The 24,738-nt window shown below is 40.4% G+C and overlaps 1 protein-coding gene and 1 non-coding gene across 16 annotated transcripts in view; one reads left to right on the top strand and one right to left on the bottom strand.

Moving 5' to 3' along the window:
* The window catches only part of BPTF (bromodomain PHD finger transcription factor), a 128,209-nt gene extending 103,709 nt beyond the window's left edge, over positions 1-24,500 (bottom strand). For 12 of the 15 annotated variants that reach the window (XM_036033474.1, XM_036033473.1, XM_036033470.1 and 9 more), the window contains exon 1: positions 23,690-24,500. In XM_036033474.1, coding sequence (XP_035889367.1) covers positions 23,690-24,302 — 613 coding nt within the window. In that variant the 5' untranslated portion in view covers positions 24,303-24,500. The remainder of the gene's footprint in view (positions 1-23,689) is intronic. The other 3 variants (XM_036033482.1, XM_028522117.2, XM_036033483.1) reach the window with 1 other exon arrangement.
* On the top strand, positions 12,296-12,400 carry LOC114504357. Its single transcript, XR_003685137.1, has one exon. It is a non-coding gene; the product is annotated as a U6 spliceosomal RNA (small nuclear RNA).
* Positions 24,501-24,738: the final 238 nt, after the last annotated feature.

Raw genomic sequence — 24,738 nt, 5'->3', positions numbered from 1 at the left:
GTATATGGAATCAAAAGAACAAACTATATGAACAACAATAAAATACCAGAAATAGACTCACAGATACAGAGAACTGCCAGATGGAAGAGGGGATGAGGGAATGGGTGAAAACGTGAAGGGACTAAGAAATACAAATTGGTAGTCACAAAACAGTCACAGGGATGTAAAGTATAGCATAGGGAATATAGTCAATAACACTGGATTAACTTATATATGGTGCCAGGTGACTACCAGACTTATCAAGGGGATAACTTCATAAGTTAAATAAATATAATGGCCCTGGCTGGTGTGGGTCAGTGGATTGAGTGCTGGACTGTGAACCCAGGGGTCACCAGTTCAATTCCTAGTCAGGGCACATGCCTGGGTTTCGGGCCAGGTCCCCAGTTGAGGGCGCTTAAGAGGCAACCACACATTGATGTTTCTCTCCCTCTCTTTCTCCTTCCCTTAACCCCGCCGAAGATAAATAAATAAAATCTTAAAAATAAATAAATAGAATATTATATCAATATAATATTCTAATCATAATGCTGTATATCTATAGTATAAAGTAATATTGAGTGTCAACTACAATTGAAAAAAGAGACAAGAAAATCTAAACTTCAAATCCTTCCCATTATATTCCAAACTAGAAGTAAATTTAAAAAAAGGTAAATTATAAGCAGCTCTTAATTCTGTAGAGGGGTTAACTGATTTACAAGTAATCGTGATAATTTTTTTAAAGCATATTTGTGAAAAAGCTGACAAGAACATAAACAAGAAAAAACATCTCCATGTAAGATAACAGGCAGAACAGATCTCACTTTGTCAGGTGTAATACACAAATGCCTCTCAACAACCAAACAGGAAGTTCTCGGGTACAGCGCCCCTTTCCTCTGCCAAACGGACTGAGTTCCTAAGAGCCAAACGGGGAGTTCGACCATGAAGCACAAGGTTAGAGCTGAGACAGAAAGAAAGAAAGAAGTAAAAAGGAGGAAGAGAGAAGCAGAGTTCTAATACTGGGAAAATAAAGGGGGGAGGGGCTCACCTAGAAAGCTAACTTTTTTTTTAAGATTTTATTTATTTATTTTTAAAGAGGGAAGGGAGGGAGAGAGAGAGAGAGAGAGAAATATCAGTGTGCGGTTGCTGGGGGTTATGGCCTGCAACTCAGGCATGTACCCTGGCTGGGAATCGAACCTGCAACACTTTGGGGTTCGCAGCCCGCACTCAATCCACTGAGCTATGCCAGCCACAGCGAAAGCTAACTTTTTAAGTCTATCTTTTTAAGCAGTCAATTAAACAACTTCAGCTTTTTTTAGAGAGAGGTAAAGGGAAAGAGAAAGAGGAAACACCGATCACTTGCCTTTCACAGGCGTCCCAACTGAGGATCCAACCCGCAACCTAGGCATGTGCCCTGACCAGGAAGCAAACTGACAATGCCCAAACAACTGAAGCACACTGGTGAGGGCCAGTTTAGCAACCTGAGGCAACTGTTCCCCAATTTATAGGATGTGATGTCCAGGAATACATATATATGCATATAAATATCAATATATAACATTTGAGAACTTAGTTTATAATAGGCACACCTATCTCCCTCTTAACAAATCTATGAGCTATTACCATAAGCCCTGCTGTATAAATAAAAAAAATTATTGAAAGAAACAAGTTGCTCCTAATGTTTAGAATATAGAAAATACATTTCTAAATATCACAAATAATTTTAACAAAATTAACATTAAATTCATTTTTGCACAATTAAATTTTATTAACCATGATTTTGGGTTGCTGGTACCATCTTAACTGCCTCCCCCCACCTGCCGCCATTCCCTTCCCCCACACCCCCTAGCTTGGTACATGGTACCAAGAGATAAAGTATAATGAAGAATACAAAAAGTCAAGGTTTTCATTTATACAATGACCCTCACTATTCATTCACTGGAAAATAAATTTTCTAAACAAGAATATACCCATACTTTCTGTAAAAAAAAAAATCCAAGGGATCCCTCTGGGCCAGTCACTGCTGGTGAGCCTAAATAGAATGAAACCTCCTCCTTCATCTCAGCACATTTCACAAAACTGACACCATCTACACACGTGCAATTTTCAGATTCATTTAATTACCAGATCACCATACCAGTAAACATCATGGCAGGTAATCCAGTCCATTTCAATGTCTTCTGGAAATTACGGGGCTCATCTGCATAAGTATAAATAAGAAGCATAATGGGAGTAAAAGGGAAGACTGAACCTAGAGAAATATCCTCAAATAAGAGTGCAGAAGAAACAGAAGTCAGCAAACAAGATAAAATTGCTTATAGAAACGGTCCTATGTTCCTTCCAGGTGTCACTGTAAGGCAGTAACACAAATATTGTCTAATTTAATTTAATGTCCAATTTTAAACTATCAGGGTTCTTATATTCTGAAAGATTTTGGGTAACCATTTTATTATTCTGATTTTTTTAAGCATTTCATTCAGTTTTATGTTAAGCTCAAGTCTGTCAGTTTTCTGTTAGTATAAGAGGTATGAAAAGTCCATAAATTCTATATTCTATATTATCTAGCTGAAAACCACAAAATAGCTTATATTCAAACTATAATACACATGCACATAAATGTATATGCACATACATCTGTGTGTACATGTGTATACACATGTGCATCTGTATGTAATATATGTGGGACAATGTGACCACTTTTGAAAACATTAAATACTGGTCAGTTCACTCTGAAGCGTTCACTCTTGGGAAAGAATAAATTTGCTCACTTTTTTTTTAGAAAGAAATTGGCGAAACTCTATTTGAATGAATATCCCTTTAATCCAGCAATTCTACCTCCTGAAATCTATCCCAGATATATAAACACATGAATTTGAGTACAAATTTAAATTCTTTTTTTTTTTACATTTTATTTATTTATTTTTACAGAGAGGGGAAGGGAGGGAGAAAGAGAGGGAGAGAAACATCAATGTGTGATTGCCTCTTGCATGCCCCATGCTAGGGACCTGGCCTGCAATCCAGGCACATGTCCTGACTGGGAAATGAACCTGTAACCCTTTGGTTCACAGGCCAGCGCTCAATCCATTGAGCCACACCAGCCAGGGCCAAATTTAAGTTCTTAATGCAACAGTTTATAAAAGCTTAAGTTTTATGTCTTAACCTAAATATACATCAATACTTAAATGACTTATAAATTATGATACACATACACAATGGAATCCAATCTAGCAGTTGAAAAGGACACAGTAGTCCTGGCTGGTGTAGCTCCAGTGGATCGAGCATGGGCCTCTGAACCCAAGGGTCACTGGCTCAATTCCTAATCAGAGCACATGTGCCTGGGTTGCGAGCCAGGTCCCCGATAGGGGATGCCTGAAAGGCAACCACACATTGATGTTTCTCTCCCTCTCTTTCTCCTTCCCTTCCCCTCTCTCTAAAAATAAATAAAATCTTTTTAAATGAATAGTTTCTGATTCAATAGATCTAGGATAGAATCTCATAATTTGCATTTGCAACAATTCCTAGATGATGCCAGTTGTGCTGGTCTGAGGCTCACACTTTGAGAATGGCAGCCCTAGAAATTAGAAAGGTCATCCCTCTGAAACCCAGACAAGTAAAAATTGATACATATCAGAAGAAATCTACTATTTCCAGAAGTTAGCTTCAAACCTTACTACTCAAAATGTAACTGGCATTACCTATGATGCCTGAGAGAAATTCAGAATCTCAAGCCCCACTCCAAGCCTAAATTATGAACTGCAGTTTTCTCAAAATTTTCAGGTGATTCATAGGCTCATTAAAGTTTGAGAAGGTGCCTAGAAACAAACCATCCTAAAACTGGAGGTGCAGCAAAATCACATGGTAAGCTATAAAAAGTGTCAAAATGCAACCCAAATTTACAGAACCCCAGGTGAAGCTCAGCACTGTATTTTTCTTTTTTCCCAGATAATTCTAATGTGCGGCCAAGTTTGAAAAACTACTGCTTCACAGAAACTGGATATTCCCTCTACCAAGCAGAGTAGGACTTTTGTGGAAAGTCAAGCAACAGGACTAAGAGGTTGCCTCAGGAGGCACAATTAGAATAGAACTGATGTGAAATAAAGATTAAGCCTAATCAAAAACAGTAAGCCCACAAAAAGAAAATGCTCAGGATGGAAAGTTCTCTGTATAAATTCTGAAAGAAAAAAGAGAATCAAAGAGCAAGAATTTGTCAATGAATTTCCAGCATAATCTAGGTTAAAGGAGTTTCTTAACTGAGTAACAAAGATTCTGGCCCATCTGACAGGTTATTTCCTCAAAGGAAAAATTATACTACTATACAGGTACTTTATTTAAATGACCTGGCAGTTGCTGAAGCAAAACTTTCCACCCTTTTGTATTTTTTTTTAGATTTTTATTTATTTTTAGAGAGAGGGGAGGGGAAGGAGACAGAGAAGGGGAGAAACATCAATGTGTGGTTGTCTCTCACGTACCTCCACTACAGGGGACCTGGCCTGCAACCCAGGCATGTGTCCCAACTGGCAATTGAACCTGCGACCCCTTGTTTCACAGACTGACACTCAATCCACTAAGCCACACCTGCCTGGGCTCCACCCTTTTGTACTTATTTCCTAATAGAAAGAAATCTACTTAATGAGGCCTACAGGGATGCTGTCCTCTCTGAACTCTTTGGAAGACTAGTCAATACTCAGTAAGTGTTAACTGTGACTTGGGATTCTTTTCTACATGTCTGGGTTTTTTAAATACACACTGTGGGCAACATCTGTATTTGTATAATTAAAAAAAAAAAACAACACTTCTCTACACATTTTAAATAGATATTGCCTTAATTTATTGAACTCACAAGAAAGCCTAGACCTTTTCCAAGGTCTTGATCAAACGCCACCTCTTCTGTCCTCTCCTATGCCTCCTGGCACTGTGCATCTCTGACACTTTGTACAGTTCTCCATTATAGTATGAGCACCTATATGACATGCATTATTTGTGTGCCCCCAGCTCATTTAACAACTTTAAAGCACAATCCACTGCCTTAAGTTATTATAGTAACTGAAAGGCTGGTTTAATTAATGCCACCCAAAAGTCAAACTACCTGCAAAAGGTGGAGGTCCTGGGTCATCAAAGACCTAAATTAATGAAGAAAACAGTGAGTGGACTCAATTGGAAGCTTCAATGTTGTTAAAATGTCAATTCTCACCAAATTAAATAAAGATGCAACACAATCCCAATCAAAATCCCAGCAGGATATTTTGTAGATATTGATCAGCTAATTCAAAAGTATAAATGAAGCCCTGGCTGGCATAGCTCAGTGGATTGAGCGTGGGCTGCGAACCAAAGTGTCACAGGTTCGATTCAAGTCAGGGTACATGCCTGGGTTGCAGGCCACAGCCCCCAGCAACCGCACACTGATGTTTCTCTCTCTCCCTATCTCCTTCCCTTTCCTCTCTAAAAATAAATAAAATCTTTAAAAAAAAAAAGTATAAATGAAAAGTAACAGGAACTAGAAGAGCCAAAATAATTTGGAAAAATAAAAGGGGGAATCAAGTTGGATAGCTCATACTATCTTCCTTTACTTAAGAGTTACCTAAAGAACTACTAAAAATCGAGATAGTTATCAAGTAACCTTGATTACTGGCAGCAAAAGAATAGACACAGAAGTCGCTGGAACAGAAGAGAGATTGCAAAAATACACTCGCACAAATAATGGTCCACTGTATTTTGACAAAGATGCAAAGGACCTGTGATGGAGAAAGAGTTTTATTTCAACAAACGGTAATGGAACAACTGGACATCCATCTGGCAGGAAAAAAAAAAAAAGAGAAAACCTCAATTCCTACCTCACACCTTGTATAAAAATTAACTCAAAATGAATTATAGACCTAAATATAAAACCTATAACATATCTAGAAGAAATCAAAGAAAAAAATCCTTGTGACCTGGTGTTACTTTGGCCAGGGATGAGCAAAATGATAACCCATGCGAGAAAAATGACTGGAAAAAATAACCGAAAGAATAATATTTGGTAATGTGATAATTAGGTTAAATTCAAATTGCATGTCCGTAAATATTTACTGGAATATAGCCCTTTTCATTCATTCATTCGTCTCTGATACTTTCCTGATACAACAGCATAGGTCCAACAGGTTGCAATCAAAATTTAAAATTTCTGCTCTTAGAAAAACACTGTTAAGAGAATGAAACACAAGCCACAGACTAGGAGAAAACATATGCACATCACACAGGCAACAAGGCACTTACATCAAAATGTATAGAGAACTGTTACTATTCAGTAATAACTAAGCAATCCAATTAAAACATCCTCAGTAAAGACTTCACTATCTTTCCATCAAAGATGATATATAAATGAAAAATAAAATACACATGCAAAGATGTGAAATATAAACATCAGTCCCATTAAATTTGGAAAGCACACTAAGATGCCTATCATTACAACTAGTACTTTTTATTTTTATTTTTTTACTGATGAGAGAGAGAGAGAAAGAGAAACATCAATTTACTTCTCTACCCATCCACACATCCATCCATTGGTTGATTCCTGCATGTGCCCTGACCACGGATGGAACCCATAACCTTGGCATATCAGGACAACTTCTAACCAACGGAGTTACCTGGCCAGGGCACAACCGATATTTAACATTGTTCTGGATGTGGTCGGCAATGCAATTTGAAAAGAAAAAGAAAACAGATATAAATGTTAAAAAACAGGTATGGCCCTGGCTGGCGTAGCTCAGTGGATTGAGTGTGGGCTTCAAACTCAAGGGTGCAGGTTCGATTCCCAGTCAGGACACATGCCTGGGTTGTGGGCCAGGTCCCCACTGGGGGCCACGCGAGAGGCAACCACACACTGATGCTTCTAGAGGCAACCACACATTGATGTTTCTCTCTGTTCCTCCCTCCCTTCCCCTCTCTTTAAAAAAACAAAAACAAAAAACAGGTTTGAGCATATGATTATTTTTGTAGATGACATAATTTTTTTCCTAGAAAATTCAACATAATCAACAAATAAGCTATTAGAAACGATTAGGAAAAAAATAAGTGACTAAATAAAAAAGTTAACTTTTAAAATACATGAGCTCTTTCCCTGGCTAGTGTGGCTGAGAGGACAGAACGTTGGCCTCAGTCCCAGTCAGGGTACATGCCTGGGTTCCTGGGCAGGCACCCCACTAGGAGCATGAAAGAGGCAATCAATCAATGTTTCTCTCCACCTCTTTCTCCCTCCCTTCCCCTCTATCTAAAAATAAATAAAATAAAATAAAATGAAATGAAAGAAACACCAGTCTGGGTGACCTAAGATAGATCTATCACATTTAGAACAGCACTGTCTGTAAAAGAGGGACTAAAATTTCCATAGGGCTACTTTTTCAAGGCAAATAAATATTAACAATAAATGCAAGTATGTATTCATAAAGGTGGGGGAAAAGTCCATTTCACATATTTTTAAAAATATTTTATTATTTATTTTTAAAGAGAGAAGGGAAGAAGAAGGGGGGAGAGAAAGAGAAAAACATCGATGTGTGGTTGCCTCTCACGTACCCCCTACTGGGGACCTGACCCACAACCCAAGCATGTCCCCTGACTGGGAATCAAACCGGCAACCCTTTGGTTTGCAGGCCTGCGTTCAATCCACTGAGCTACACCAGCCAGGGCCCACTTCACATCTTTACCTTACCTATTTGGACCATAGTTGCATTTGAGTTGTGACTCCCGCCATGAACAATTTCCATTATTAGTTTTCTTCCAAAACACAGAAGATTCTTAACTTAAGCTTTTTAGGCAATTAAGGATAGATAATGTATCTATGAAGACAATCTTCCAAGTTTACCAATGATCAGAAATATGAGGCGTTTCACCCAGATAATTAAGATAAAAAAGTTCAAATGTATCTGAAAATACAGTAAAACTGCTTTTTAAAAAAATCCTTACAAGGATATGTTCATTGATTTTAGAGAAAGAGGAAAGGAGCAACAGGGGAAGACAAAAACACTGAAGTGAGAAAAACGTTGATTGGTCACCTTCCCCACATGCCCCGAGAGGATTGCACCCGCAACCTAGGTATGTACCCTGACCAGGAATTGAACCTGCAGCCTTTTTTGGGTGCACAGGATGATGCTACAACCAACTGAGCCCAGCCAGGGCACCACTCTTTATTTTTTATTATTTGTATAACACTTTGAAAGTACAGTGGTCATCAGTTGGAGAAAAGGGTAATTCACTGAGTAAGAATTCAAGGAATATGTGAAATAATTTGTATGTCTACAGAAGAATGGGGAAAACTGCACTGAGAGGAGGGACTAAATTTTTATTAGCCATTTTAAATGTTGGACTATCTCCTCTGATAAATCTCAATATAGCTATGTAGCATTAGAAAGAAAAGGACAAGAAAAGAAATTCCACACAGATTATTATGTGCATTTCTAAAATACTTTTTAAGTTCCATAAATAGAATATACTATAAAAAAACAGACCTCAAAGGAGGCAATGCTAACATACTGAAGTCAAGTGGGAAGCTATGACAGTAAAATACGGAAATTGCACCTACAATGCCATTCAGTGGAATCACTCGGCCATGAGTCTCCCAAATGTGTGAATTCTAAAACACATCCATCAGGGAGGAGTCTAAACATTACTTTTCTTAGCAAATCTCCAGAGCTTCCATAATTGCAACTTAACATCACTTAAGTAGCAAAAAATTCCACCAAAAAAAAAAAAAGTATTTTCCTTCAAAACTATTAGCTAAATAACTTAGCCAGAGACTTCTTAGAAAAAAGACTTTATATAGGAGAACCCAGGCATACTGGAACACATTAGTATGTCATAATTCAGCTCACATACCAACTTTTAAACTTTTACAACATAGGAATTCCCTGAGTTATCAAATTCTATTTCTCAACCAAAAGTCTCTGAATTTTAATCCTCCTTTCCCTTCTGTCCTACAGCTACAACTCTTAGCCTAATTTTCAGGACTGTGGCCGATTTCCTAAAACTAAGTGTTAACAGACTGTCTGTTCCTCTTATCAAGGACAAATGAGGTAGTCATCTCAAAGATGATCTCTCCAGTCTCAGTACAGAAATTCAATGCCATCATATACATAAATAACACTGGACCAACAGTCTCAACAAAGGAGGACCATGGCCAAACTGCTAGGACTACCCTGGCTGTGCAGGATTTGGAGCAAATAAAAGTCCTAAAGGAAAAGAAATGCTAGGCAACTTCTCACAGTTTAGTAGAAGCAGACTGACTACAACAGCAGTCAATCCAAAAGAACTTTCTGTCATGATATGAAATGGCCTAAATGTTCTACATCTGTGTGGTACAATACAGTAGCCACAAGTGGCTATAGGGCACTTGAAATGTTAACTAGTGTCACTGAGAACTGAACTTTGAATCTTACTTATTTTTAAAAATATTTTATTTATTTATTTTTAGACAGAGGGGAAAGGGAGGGAGAAAGAGAAGAAAAGAAGCATCGATGTGTGGCTGCCCCACACATGCCCCCAACTGGGGACCTGGCCCGCAACCCAGGCATGTGCCCTGACTGTGAATCGAACTAGTGACCCTTTGGTTTTCAGGCCGGCACTCAATCCACTGAGCCACACCAGCCAGGGCTAATCTTACTTATTTAAATTTAAAAGCCACATATGGCTTATAGCTGCCATACTAGACTGGACAGCAGAGAACGAAAGGTGAAAAGAATTCAGAGATTTTCTTTGAGTAGCTCACTCAATTCAACAATTACCTACTGCATACTAGAGACTAAGGAGAGGGAGATGAATGAGACCCTCCCGACCCTAAAGAAGGTTCTAATGAAGGACAGGGACAATAATTAACAGTCTATTTCAGTACAATGTCTTAACAACTGAAAATACAATGATAAAGGAATCAAATAATCCTCCCTAAATGTTTATGTCATTAAATAGAACCTCAAAAACATGAAGGCTGATAGAACTCAAAAGAGAAATAAACAAATCCATAACAATAGTTATAGACTTCAACACTCCTCTCCTAGTAATCAACAGAACAAGCAGATAGAAAATCAGCAAGAATATTAAAGACCTAACACTGAAAACAATTGACTTAATCGACACTTACAGAATGCTCCACCCAACAGCAGAATACACCTTCTTTCCAAGTACACTTGGAACCTTCACCTAGACAGTCAATATTTTGAGGTGCAAAACAAACATCTAAAAACTTTTTATAAAATTAAAGTCAGCCCTGGCTGGCATAGCTCAAGGGATTGAGCACAAGCTGCGAACCAAAGCATCGCAAGTTTGATTCCCAATCAGGGAACATGCCTGGGTTGCGGGCCAGGTCCCCAGTGGGGGCCACATGAGAGGCAACCACACATTGATGTTTCTCTCTCTATCTCTCTTTCCCTCCCTTCCCATCTCTAAAAATAAATAAAATCTTAAAAAAAATTAAAGTCGAAGTATGTTCTCTGAACATAATGAAGTAAAATTATACTAGTAAATCAGTAACAGGAAGATACCCAGAAAATTCCCAAATATTTGGAAACTGAGCAACATATAAATGCACACAATCCTAGAGGGGCAGGGTGAAGAAACTTAGCACCACCTGGGGTAAAGGAAATGGTGACCAGAGATGGCAAGGGATGGATGGGTGACTAGAAGTTAATCATCACAGCAGTGAACAACTATAGGATGTATGAAGGGAACTACAAAGAATTCAGTATTACTTGACAGACATTCAAGGTGAGAAGTTATATGTAAGAAGAGAAGTAAAACAATTTAGAAGTCAATTCATCCTTGACCCCTCTCTCCCCTTAATCACACCCCACCTAAGCAATCTGTCACTAAGATGTATCATTCTAAATCCTAAATTATTTTTTATTATCTCTCACCATTCCCACTGATACTACTACTACACAAGATCTGTCGCCTGGTCTACTTCAATAGCCTAATTCCTGCGCTGGCCAGGTAGCTCAGTTGGTTATAGTAGCGTCCCCATATACCAACGTTGCTGGTTCAAATCCCTGGTCAGAGCACATACAAGGAGCAACCAATGATTGCATAAATAAGTGGAACAACAAAATTGATGTTTCTCTCTCTAAAATCAAAAAGTAAATTTTTTAAAAAAAATAGCCTAATTCCCTTTATCAATTCTTATCCCACTCCAATTAATTCTCCACTCTATATTGTTAGAGTGATTTTTTAAAAAACCACAAATCTGATCATATCACTTCCTACTTTTATAATCCTTCGTGGTTTTCCCTCCAGTCCATTGCACATGATGATCCTAGGGCCTAGAATCCTCATTCCCCACCCTTCAATTGACTACTTTAATTCTGAGTTCATCACCTCTTCAAGGCGCCTTCTCTGACCACCTCAAACCAGATCATACATTGCCCCCTTTCAAAACACTTCTCTCACTGATACACCAGCTACCTACCTTGCTACATCAGGACAGAGGCCATATCTGATTTACCTGTGGCTACATCACAGAGTCCCTGGAACATAGCAGGTACTCGATAGATTTTTTTTTAATAAATGAACAAATCAATGAAGCAACAAAGGATGAAGCGGAAAAGAAGCAAAAGCCAAGTCACAGACTATCTGCAAATGTTAAGCACACAATCATTTTCCACTGAAGATTTCCAGGGAGGGCATAACATGGTCAGGGCTGCCTTTTAGCACAGCAGTGTGTGTGAGGAGGATGAATGTGAGGCAGAATGGTTCCTTCAAGAGGTCAAGTGGCAGGTGAAGAGGTCACAATCTAGGACCCACAGATGGACAAGAAAGCTGAAAGGTATTTATTTGATAGAGATGTTGGATGTACATTGAAAAGGGCCTGATAACCAGCTTGCACAGGGACAGTCAGGCATGGGGAGGAGTGTGTTGCTCCCCTCCTTCTGACCTGAGGTAGTTCAGCAGACAAGGAAATGGGAGGTTGGGAGTAGCCCGTACAGCATGAATTCTACTTGCAGCACGCTGAATTTGATGTGCCTACAGGACAGAGAAGTAGAGGGGGGTTCAAGATGAACCAATGAGTTAAAACACAGGAAAGAATTCATGGCTACAGATATTGGGGTATTAAAGATTATGAAAGTATTTAATTTTATTAGTAGTTAAAGAAATGCAAATTCAAACATGAGAACTTTTAATGCACTGAATGCAAAGATGGAAAGATGGTTTATAAAAAGCTAGCATTGGCAAAATGGGCACTTTCTTACCCTGCTGATGGCAACATACTTATTATATTTATAATGTAGTGATATGCGTATTATAATATGTGTTATATAATATATTAGTAATACATAAGGAAAGCCTTAAAAAAATCAGTGAAGTGCTCCCTTTGGCAGCACATATACTAAAATTGGAACGATGAAGAGATTTAGTATGGCCCCTGAACAAAGGTGATATGCAAATTCGTGAAACGGTCCATATTTTTTGAATGAGGAAATCATGCAGGGATTAAGAAGCACAATTGGTAGGAACAAAATAAACAGGAAGTTAAGAATAGCATAGGAAATGGAGAAGCCAAAGAACTTACATGCATGACCCATGGACATGAACTAAGGGGGGAAGAGTTGATGGAAGGAAGGGGGGTACCAGGCGGAGGGGGACAAAGGGGAAAAAATGTGGATAACTGTAATAGTATAATTAATAAAACATACTTAAAAAAAAAATCAGGGTTGTGTGCCCTGGCTGGTGTGGCTCAGTGGATTGAGCATTGGCCTGCGAACCAAAAGATCACAAGTTCAATTCTCTCCCAGTCAAGGGCACGTACCTGGGTTGCGGGCCAGGTGCCCAGCTGGGGTGGCAAGAGAGACAACTGATGGAGGTATCTCTCACACATCGATGTTTCTCTCCCTCCCTTCCCCTCTCTCTGAAGGTAAATAAAATCTTAAAAAAAAAAAAATCAGGGATGTGAACCAACATTTATCTAAAAAGGATGGTCACTAAATTAATCCTAGCAAATAAAGAGAAGACCGTCTTAAGTATTTAGTAAAAGTTTAGATGGAATCTTATGTAGCTATTAAAAGTCACATTATATCAGCCCTCTTGGCCTATCCCCCAGGCCAGATTAGTTTTCAAAAAGTTCAGCCTTACCATGACATATTCCAGTTTAAAAACACTGAATGACTCCTCACTGCCCACAAGTACAAATTCCTCAGGCTAGCATTTATTCAAAATGGACCAAAATATAATCTCCATTTCTCTAGACTTTTCTCCTTGACACTCAAGCACAAGTATGTAGTCCCTAGACATGGATCACTCTGTCATCTGTTGCATCTTGTATCTTCCCTTCTCTTCCTATTCAGCCTCCACCTTAAGAAATCCTATCCAATTTTCAAAGCATATCTAGAATTCAACCTTGTTCTTGATACCATTTCTGGTCTCCCAATGGACTGTGACCTCTCTCCCTAATTTAATTCTGTTTGTCTTACAACACTGACCATATCCTGATCTGTGCTACAGTTATTTATGTACTGTGTTATTAATCCCTCTTCTAAAGAATAAAGACCCTGAGAGGAGCCATTTATCCATCTCTGCATTTCTTTGAATATTTTAACACAATACCATGTACATTCTATAAGTATTAGTTAAATTATTTTTAAGTGTTTTAATATCATGGTAAAGAAATACTTAATGAGGACCTGGCTGGTGTAGCTCAGTGGACTGAGTGCAAGCTACAAACCAAAGGGTCACTGGTTCAATTCCCAATTAGGGTACATGCCTAGGTTGAGGGCCAGGTCCCCAGGAGGGCTTCTCAAGAGGCAACTACATATTGATGTTTCTTTCCCTCTCTTTCCCCTTCCCTTTCCCTCTCTAAAAATAAATATTAAAAAAAAATTTTTTTAAGTGAGGTAATGTCCTTTTCCTCTCAACAGTTGGTAAACTGACAGCAAAGAGATACAAAAGGTAGTAACATACTACAACAAAGAGAAAAGACTATAATGAGATATAACCTCATACCTGTTAGAATAGCCACTATCAAAACAATAAGTGCTGGCAAGGATGTGGAGAAAAGAAAACTCTTGTGGTCTGTTGGTGGAAATGTAAATTGGAACAGGCAGTGTGGAAAAGAGTATGGAGGGTCCTCAAAAAGTTAAAACTAGAACTGCCATTATGATCCAGCAATTCCACTTGTGGGTATATATCCAAAGAAAAGGAAATCACTATCTCAAAGAAGTATTTATACCCCCATGTTCATTTCAGCATTATTTAAAAGACATGAGAACAACCTAAGTGCCCATAAACAGATAAATGAATAAAGAAGATGCCACACACACACACACACACACACACAGAGCACACACACCACACCATTGGTGGACCTTGAGGGCACTGTGCTAAGTGAAATCTCATACTTAGCCGTGTATAATACACACCCATGTTTTTTGGCCCACACTTCCAGGAAAAAAATTCTTTCATTTTAATTTTTAATTCAATTTTTTACTTATGTATATTTACAAACAAAACTGATTATCATATTCTAGGATATTACTTTGCATACATATGTTGTTATTGCTCTCTAGTATTATATTTTTAATGCATAAGTATAAATAAAAAATTAAAAACATTTGTATAGATATAGAATTAGCACTACCCATGTATAATGTGCACTCTTATTTTTCCCTCAAAAATCTGGGCAGGAAAGTGCATATTATACATTAAGCAAAATACATTAAGTCAGACAGTGAAAGACACATACCATATCTCTCTTGCTTATGTGTGGAATAGCTTTTTAATTTGTATTTATTGATTTTAGAGAGGGAGGAAGGGGGAGGGAGCAAGAGAGAGAAACATCAACCTGTTGTTCCACTTATTTATGGACATTGGTTAACCCTTATATGTGCCCTGACCAGGGACCAAACCTGCAACCATGGCATATCAGGACAATGCTCTAACCAACTGAACCACACAGCCAGGGCCATGTGTGGAATTTTTTTAAAAAAGCAGCTCACAGATACAGACAACAAATTTACCAGAGGCAAGTATTAGAGTGGGCAAAATGAGTGAAGGGAGTCAAAATGTTCAAAATTCCAGTTATAACTAAATCTGGGGATATAACATACAGCATGATGACTACAGTTAATAATACCATACTGTATATTTGAAAGTTTCTTTTTTTAATATTTTATTTATTTTTAGAGAGAGGGGAAGGTAAGGAGAAAGAGAGGGACAGAAACATCAATGTGTGGTTGTCTCTCATGCAACCCCCACCAGGGACATAGCCCACAACCCAGGCACATGCCCTGACTGGGAATTGAACCAGTGATGCCTTGGTTTGCAGGCCACCACTCAATCCACTGAGCCACAGCAGCCAGGGCTGAGTTTCTAAAAGTAAATCTTGCCGCGTAGCTCAGTTGATCGGAGCATTGTCCTGCTACACAAAAGCTGCAGGTTTGATTCCTGGTCAGGGCACATAAAAGAAGCAACCAATGAACGCTTAAATGGGTGAAACAACAAAAATCAATGTTTCTCTCTCTCCTCCCCCTTCCCCTTTGTCTAAAAATAATTTTTTTAAGAAATAATAAGTCTCCTGGCTGGCATAGCTCAGTGGATTGAGCGCGGACTGCGAACCAAAGCATCGTAGGCTCAATCTCCATTCAGGGCACATGCCTGGGTTGCAGGTCATGGCCCCCAGCAACCGGCACATTGATGTTTCTCTCTCTCTCTCCCTCTCTCTCTCTCTCTCTCTCTCTCCCCCTCCCCCCCTCCCTCCCCTCTCTAAAAATAAGTAAATAAAATCTTTTTTTAAAAAAAGTAAATCTTAAAAGTTCTCACAAGAAAAAAAACAATTTTTATAACTATGTATGGTGACAAATGTTAACTAGACATATGTATGCAAATACTGAATCATTGTTGTACACCTGAAACAAATATGTCAATTATATTCTGGTTTTTAAAAAATAAATAAAAGAAAGCTCAGGGTTCCCAAAAGAGAAATTTATAGTGAAATATGCTTACCCTAAGGTATAAGCCCTCGTCAATTCCCCTTATCCAGCTTCCCAGAGCAAAAGACAAACATACACCTCTCACAGACTCCCTACTCCCAGTCATAGACAAGAAATTTAAGATATCGCCCTGGCTGGCGTAGCTCAGTGGATTGAGCACGGGCTGCGAACCAAAGTGTCGTAGGTTTGATTCCCAGTCAGGGCACATGCCTGGATTGCAGGCCACGGCCCCCAGCAGCCGCACACAGATGTTTCTCTCTTTTTCTCTTTCTCCCTCCCTTCCCTCTCTAAAAATAAATAAAATCTTAAAAAAAAAAAAAAGAAAGAAATTTAAGATATCTTTCCTTAAGAAACCAAATAGATTCACAGGAGAAAAATAAAAGAGTGAAAGAGAAAACCAGAAATTAAAAAAAAAAAAAATACAGGATAGATAAAAATAGATCAGTGGTGACCTGAGGTTAGGGAAAAGGGGAGGGAAAGGAGCTGACTAAAGGGGCACAAGGGAATTTTGTGGAGGTGATCAAACTGTTCTGTAGCTCATGGTGGTAGCAGTTACATGACTGTATGAATCTGCCAAAACTTAGTCTCAACACTGTAAACTAAAATGGGTGAATTTTACTGTATATGTAAATTATACTTCAATAATTTTTAAAATTATCATTATTGAGAAATATCAGATGTATCAATGAACATGATCCCATAGAAAATACAGAAAACAGGTTTTGGAAATTAATTATCTGATAGCTGAAATAAAAACTGATTTAACAGAAGGCTTGGAAGAGAGAAAGAGAAATCTAAATCTCCCAGGAAGCAGACCAAAAGGACAAACAGATAAAAAGAATTTTAAAAGATAAGAAACTTAATATGATCAACCTAGAAGATTCAACATCTAACTAGTTAACTGGGAGTTCAAGAAGAGAACTGGGCAGTTGTTTGCAACATCATCCTGTATACCAAAAAGTTGCAGGCTCGATCCCCAGTCAGGGCATGTACTTATGTTGCAGGTTAGATCCCTGGTCTGGGTGCAAATGGGAGACAACCAACTGATGTTTCTTTCTCACATCGATGTCTGTCCGTCTGTCTCTCTCTCCCCCCACCACTCCCCTCTCTCCAAAATCAACAGACCTATCTTCTAGTGAAGATTAAAAAATGAGAGAGAACTGGGCAAATTTGGGGGGAAATAAACAAATAATAGAAGGCATTTTCCTAGAACTAAAGAACATGAGTCTACAGATTAAAAGGGCCCACCAAGTACACAGCATAATAATTGAAAGAGAGCCACATCAAGTGATAGGATATCACTGTAAAACTTCAGTATATTGGAGACTATGAAAAGAGCCTAAAAGTTTTAAAAGGAAAATACAGGTTAGACATGAAAATAATAGAATGGCCCTAGACTTCTCAACAGCAGAACTAGATTCTAGAACACAACAAAGCAAATCTTTCAAGTAAAACTGATTTTTTTATTTAATGATTTGAAAGAGAGAAACATCATTTCACTGCTTCACCTATTTATGCACTCACTGGTTGATTCTTTTATGTGCCCTGACCAGAGATGGAATCTGCAATCTTGGTCTATCAGGACAATGCTCTAACCAACTGAGCTACCCACCCAGGACCTAAACCTGATTTTTTAAATTTAGGATCCTATACCCCAACAAACACTATCTATCTAGTATTAATGGTGAAAAGGGCACTTTCAGATATGTAATGAAAATTAAAGGTGGATTATATTTTTTAAAGATTTTATTTATTTTTAAAGAAAGGAGCCCTGGCTGGCATAGCTCAGTGGATTGAGCACGAGCTGTGAACCAAAGCATCGCAGGTTTGATTCCCAGTCAGGGCACATGCCTGGGTTGCAGGCCATGGCCCCCAGCAACCGCACATTAATGTTTCTCTCGCTCTCTCTCTTTCTCCCTCCCTTCCCTCTCTAAAAAAATAAATAAAATCTTAAAAACAAACAAACAAACAAACAAACTTCTCTTATAAAAGAAAGAAAGGAAAGAGAGGGAAAAAGGAAGAGAAACATGGACTGGTTGCCTCTTCCACACCCTTAACTAGGGACCTGGCCTACAAACAAAGAAACAAATAAAAATAGCTAGCATTTATTGAATCTTTCCCATGTTCCAGGCACTGTTCTAGGCATTTCACATACAACAACCCATTTAACCCTGACAATACCTTGAATTAAATACTGTATTTCCATTGTACAAATGAGGAAAGTGGGCACAAAGAGTTGAGCAAACTGCCCATCATCAGAACCTGGATTCAAATCATGAAGCCTGGTATCAGATTCTTTTTTTTTTTTTTTTAAGTGACAGGGGAAGGGAGGGAGAGGGAGCGAAACACTGATGTGACAAACATCTCGATTGGCTGCCTTCCATAAGCACCCCGACCTAGGACCGAATCCGCAACCCAGGCATGTGCCCTGACCCCCGAAACCAGAGACCTTTCATTTTGCAGGGACAACGCCCAACTACTGAGCCACTCCAGCCAGGGCTGACTCTTAACTCTTTAAAAGTCTCTATGCTACCTGCTTCCTTTCAATCCTTGACATTCATAAAAGATTTATCTAGAATCCTCAGATTCTCATATATCATGATAGCCTAAAATTTTGTGGTTGGCTTATATATCTCATATGCACACGCCTCCAATACCTGGCCCAAGTCCTCACACTGACAGTACGAATACCAATGGTATGATACGACTCCCTTCACACTGGTCCTTCTCTGCCAAATCCTTCTGGATTCAATTGTTCAAGATGACCTTGGGCAACCCGCTCCCTTTCTCCCTAACTTTGTTCCAAAACTATTATAACGAACAGCCTTCTCGAAGCACTGACAAGATGGTGGACGTGCAGCGGAAGAGAAAGCAACCCTTCCGGAAGTCCACCCCTAGCAACGCGGAAGTCCACCCCTAGCAGCGCGGACGTCCTAGGAGCACCGGAAGCACAGCGCCTTGCAGCGGGTGGCGGCTGAACCCTGGCCTGAAAACGAAGCGCCACTCTAGGCGGAAGCGCCAGTGCAAGGGAAGGAAGGAGGCACCACCCAAGAAGTCCAAGGTGAAGAAGAGGCACCTAAGCCGTGATCATCCGGTCCAAGATGGTGGGCGGCATGGTGGGCATCTACAACAGCAAGACTCTCAACCAGGTGGAAATCAAGCTTGAGATGATTGATGGGCCACTACTTGGGCAAGTTGTCTTATCACCTACAAGCCTGTGAAGCACTTCCACCCGGTACCGGGACCCCCACTTCTCCAGCTTCATCCCCCTCAAACAGCCAATAAAAAGCACAAACTTATCTCTTTTTAAAAATCCATTTTCATAAAATAAGTCTGCTTAAGATGATTCATTATCCAGCAATTCCATTCCTAGGATATACCCAGGAAAAATAAAAACATATCACACAGCCCTGGCTGGTGTGGCTCAGTAGATTGAGCACCAGACTGAGAAGCAAAGGGTCACCAGTTCAATTCCCAGTCAGGGCACATGCCTGGGTTGTGGACCGGTTGGGGGCACACAAGAGGCAACCACACATTGATGTTTCTCTCTTCCTCCCTCTCTTCCCCTCTCTCTGAAAATAAATAAATCTTTAAAACACACACATATCACACAGCCAAAAACCTACAAACCAATGTCTGCAGCAGCAAAACATTTAGTGGAAGAAGCCATATATTGTATGATTCTATTTATCTAAAATGTCCAGAAGAGACATATCAACAGAGAATCAAAGTAGGGGTTGTCAGGGTATGGAAAGTGGGAAGGAGCAAACAGGGAGTGGTGACTGCTATGGTATGGATTTCTTTTAGGGGTGATAAAAATGTTCTGGAATTAGATAGTGGTGATGGTTACACAACTTTGTGAATATACTGAAAAACCACTTTAAAAAGTGAATTTTATGGTAGCTATATTTCAATAAAACTATTTTAAAAATGGAACTTTTATGAAATATTACTTGAAAATTATTCAGCAATTTAGATGTTCAATACATGTTAGCTATTACTATTACTGATTTTTAATCATTCAGCAATCAAAAAATGCTTGAGTAATAGAATATCTAAAAATATTACATATAAAAATATGCAAAATAATTTGATATAGACCAGTATAAAAAAGAAAATGTTATAGTTATATGCATTTTAATTCTTTCTGTATGATTTTACTTTCAATATTTGGAAGTGTAAGTTGTTTAAAATTTTCTGCCTTTGGAGGCTTATCATTTTAAAGAATCAGGAGTATGAAAAAAATTAGAAGAATGAGGGTCAGAGCTAAATTAGGAACTTGAGTCCACCATTGTCATAATCAAACATTCAAAGAGAAGAGAGATCAAGGTAAGCAACAGAACTATGGGAAGACTTCTCCTGGGAAGATATCTCTCAAGAAGTGGGACTGGAGCCTGGGTAAAGAACAGGGAGGGAGGAAATTGTTCAATGCAAAGAGGGTATCTGCAGCAGGGCTTGTCCTGTCTGTGTCACCAACATTACGGGTCCACCACTGCCAGCACCTTCTCACCCCCTGCATCCCACCTAATAGGACCTGCCATCACAGGGAGGATACTGGGTCCTGAGGAGTGAGCAAAAAAGGATGTAACAGAAGAAATTCGAGATCCTGGCCCTAACATCTCCAATCCTGCTGCACCAACACATTTCAATACACAGCTCCATTTCCAAATACACACCAGAAGAGTGCATGAGCTTGAACATAAGGCTATTTATTATTGCATACTTCAGACACACCTACCTGCTCTCAAGATCATGTTGCCCAACTTTTTAATAACTCTTTGAGACCCTCATTTTCTTTCTTTTAATTCTCATATTTAACTTCTTCAGGTACTAACACCCAAAAACATCTCATTAATTTCCTTTATAACCTTGAATTCCTCTATTGCTACTGAGAGCACAACCATTTTTACAGAGGCATATGTGATGCATTCCTCTTTTTGTCTACACTTCTGATGTTGTTGAGGCCTGGAGAACTCTGAAGTACTGCCTGAACTGATCTTCCATCCAGCACTACAAAACCCATTCATATCCCCAACCAGCTATCTATCTTGTCCTCTTCCAATCCATCCTGCAGAACAGAAGCTATACTAAACTTCCTAACATCCACTGAAATTATATCCCACTTGTTTAAGCATTCTATTTCAACTACGATTTTTTTAATTAGCAAATGCTTGATTTCAAGGCACTGTCAAAACTTTACCAAATGCCTATTCGAAATAGATTTTCTATACAATCCTTCTCAAAATATTGGCAAAGCATGTCATAAAATCTACAAGCTGAAACAATTTCAAGTTTTAACAACAAATATAAATAAAAGCTTTATTTGGCCAAATACCTCTAGCTTAAGCAAAACTAGATCATTTTAATTTTATACTAACAAGCTGTCATCCCTACAGTAATGTATCATGTGAGTACCTTACAAACCCATTTAAATGTTTTGTCAATAAAAAGAAAACATTTAATCTCCAGTGAATAAACCCTTTTAAATCTGTAACTTTAGAAAATTAAGCTACTAACAGCAACCAATGTCTTTGCATCAATAATTATATCACCTTCAAAGTACTCAAAAGATGAATCATCTATTTCTTATATTAAGAAATTATTATGATAGTACTTAAGCCAACATCCTAGTCTACAAATATTAATCTAAATTACCAATAAAGTATATTCTTCTTTTAGTGCTGACGGTACAGGATTCAAATCTACCAATCATATTTCTTCATGTGCTTTCAGAATATAAACCAGCCCTAGAATGTATTTCTTTCCAAAGCACACACACATATACATATTGACCTGACAGCCTTCTTCCCAACCTTTACTGTCTGTAAGTACAGACAAAAAAAAAAAGTCCTCCCTCACTGGCGTAGCTCAGTGGATTGAGCTCGGGCTGGGAACCAAAGTGTCCCAGGTTCGATTCCCAGCCAGGGTACATTCCTGGGTTGCAGGCCAGAACAGAACCCCCAGCAACCGCACATTGATGTCTGTCTTGTCTCTGTCTCTGTCTCTGTCTCTCTCTCCCTCCCTCCCTTCCCTCTCTAAAAATAAATAAATAAAGTCTTAAAAAAAGAAGTCCTAAATATTCCTTTCAAGGCCTTCAAAGAGAAGTTAACCTTAGCTGAACAGCCCTCCAAAAACGTCCCCTGGGATAGTGTAATTCATTCTCTGTGGGTCTTTCAATCCTGGACTCTTGGTAGAGGACCACATGTGATGTCTTCAAGTAAAAACTTTAACTGTAAAAGATGTACTGACATCAAGTTGGCAAGAAATAAGAAATGCCTTAGTCCCGTCTACATACAAGACATAAATACTGTACATTTACTTCATTCTCTTCATTCTCCAGCCAGCAAATCCCCACCCACCCAAGACAGGTGGACGGTTTTTACTTTCAGGCAAAAGTTGTTACTTTTTTTTCATTTACTGTTAGGACAATCTAAATAGGATTCTAGCTGGTTTAATACTCATACCTCTCCAATAAGTATTTAAGCATTTATACAAAAGAAAAAGTTTAAATTTATTTAGCCACTTCTACTACCCTAGTCTTTAAAAAAAAGTGACACACCTTACTTTCTTAAGATCTTATTTCTTCATAAACTGTACTGTGTAAATGCTCTTAAAAATGTATTCTTATTTAGTTAATCCAAATTAACAAACAGAAACAAAAAATCTTGTAGGCTATTGCTACAAAGTATGCTTTTTACACAAGTTACTTAAATGCAACTACGTATTTAATACAAAGGAGCAAGTGTGTGCTTAAAAGAAAAAAATACACCAGCCTAGAAAAACTTTCTGCGAAAGTAATCACCATGAGGAAATTCATCACAGATCCAGAAAGACTTTTATCCTTCAAAATGGGGTAAGAAGAAAAAGTCACTTTTTATTAAATCCCCTACAGGTTTGCTGTGTGACTCAGAAATTGGTCCCAGAGTTCATCCCCAGCAATTACGTTCGCATGATCAACTGTACATCTCCTGCAACAGGTGACAGGAAACTGCGCTTCTCAGGCAAAGCAAAGGGATCAAATCGATAAGACGCATGTTCCTATGATTTCTTACTTTTATTTTGGATTTTACCAAAATGACAGTGAATCGGATGGATTACCACGTTTGTTGTGGTTTTGTTTGGTTTTCTGCTCTGCCTTTTAATCAGCCATTCACCAGCAACTATGGCACGAGCCCATAAGCACTCGAGAATAAAAACAAACACAGGACCAGATAAGGCTCCCCCACTAACCCAAACTGATCCATTTCCTCAACACAACTCTGAAACCATAGGGCCAGGGGAGGGCGAGCAGCCTGGTGTCTGTGTGTGCTACAAATCCTCAGTTCCCTTTAAAGGACAAATATATAATAAAAATCTAAAAGAAACTACATTAGAAATGCAGAGAGATCTACAATACAAGAGACTTCTTACATTCCAAAAAACCAAACCAACACAAGGGGAGAAAACTGAATGCAATGGATATGTGTGCCAAAGTTTCGATCGTGCCTTACGGAGACCCTCCACTGGCACAAATGTTCAAGAGGAAAATGAGGGGGTTGGGGGCAGAGAAAGCGAGCGAGCGAGTGTGTGGCCTGCAAACTGCAACAATGCAATCTCCATTTTGAACAATGCGCCTCTTTCCTCTGGTAAATCTAGTTTTTTTGTCACTTGAAGTGCCGTCGCGTTTCCCCATGGTTGGGGCGAAGTGGGGTTGGGAGACCAGAAAGGGAGTGAGCGTGGGGGGGAGGGCAGAGGCGGTGGGGAAAGACTCCGCAGCGACTGGGCTGGGTGGGTACCTGGAGTGCTGCTATAGGTGCTATGGCTCCTGAAGCTGCTTTCCGTGCAGTAACTGGCGTCGTCATCGTCTTCCATCTCCTCCGGATAATCGGAGTCATCGTCGTCCTCTTCCATCTCATCTTCCTCGTCGTCCTCGGAATCCTGGGTCTCCTCGGCTTCACCGTCCTCCTCCTCCTCCTCGGAGACCATGTCCTCCTCCTCCTCCTCCTCCTCGCTCTCGTGGTCATCGTACACCACTTTGTTGACGGCCCTCCGGGCCGGGGTGGTCCGGGCCAGGTGGCCGCCGCCGCCGCCCCCGCCCCCCGTCCTGCCGCCCCCGCCTCCTCGCCCCCCCCGGCCCGGGGCGCTGGTGCTGGGGGGGGCCGGCGGCGGCGGCTTCCTTCGGCTGCTACTGCTGCTGCCCCCCCTGGGCGAGCTCAGCCGCGTCTTGGGCGCCACCTCAGCCTGGGCGGCGGCCCACCTGCCTCGGCTGCTGCCGCGGTGCCGCGAGCGGAGCCCCCCGATGGGTCCGGACGTGGGCGGCGGCGGCGGCGGCGGCGGCGGGGCCGGGGCGCAGCGCTCCGCAGCCGGAGCCGCGGGCTGCTTGGGCGGCCTGCCCCGCCGGCCCCTCATGTCGGAGCCGAGGCGGGGGGAGAAGGGAAAGCGAAGGGGGAGGGGCGGGCGGAGGGGTGGCGGTGGGGGGCGCCGAGGCCGAGTGGGGAGGCCCGCGGGGCCGGGCGGGAGGGGCCCGACCGGCGGAAGCGGGTGGAGGGAGAAGGCTCAATCCGAATTGCTAGGGCCCCACTCCGGATCGCCTTCAGCCGCCATCTTGTTTCTTCCCTCTCGCTCGGTGACTGGGGGAACCGACAGCGGCCGCAGGCCCGGAGCGTGGTCACGTGAGCTGCGCCGCCGACGAGCCTGGGACGGAGCGAGGCCACGCGGCGGCCGCTAGGGGGAGCGCGGGAGCGCTGGGTCGCGGGCTGGGGAAGTCGGGGCGCCTGTAAGCTGCGCGGCTGGACCACGCAGGCGGCGGGGAGCTGAGGGGCGCCGCCCCTCGCAAAGTGCCCCG

Source organism: Phyllostomus discolor, chromosome 8 (assembly GCF_004126475.2).
Source record: "Phyllostomus discolor isolate MPI-MPIP mPhyDis1 chromosome 8, mPhyDis1.pri.v3, whole genome shotgun sequence".
NCBI classification, from domain to species: domain Eukaryota; kingdom Metazoa; phylum Chordata; class Mammalia; order Chiroptera; family Phyllostomidae; genus Phyllostomus; species Phyllostomus discolor.
This window is presented reverse-complemented; position numbering and strand designations above follow the sequence as displayed.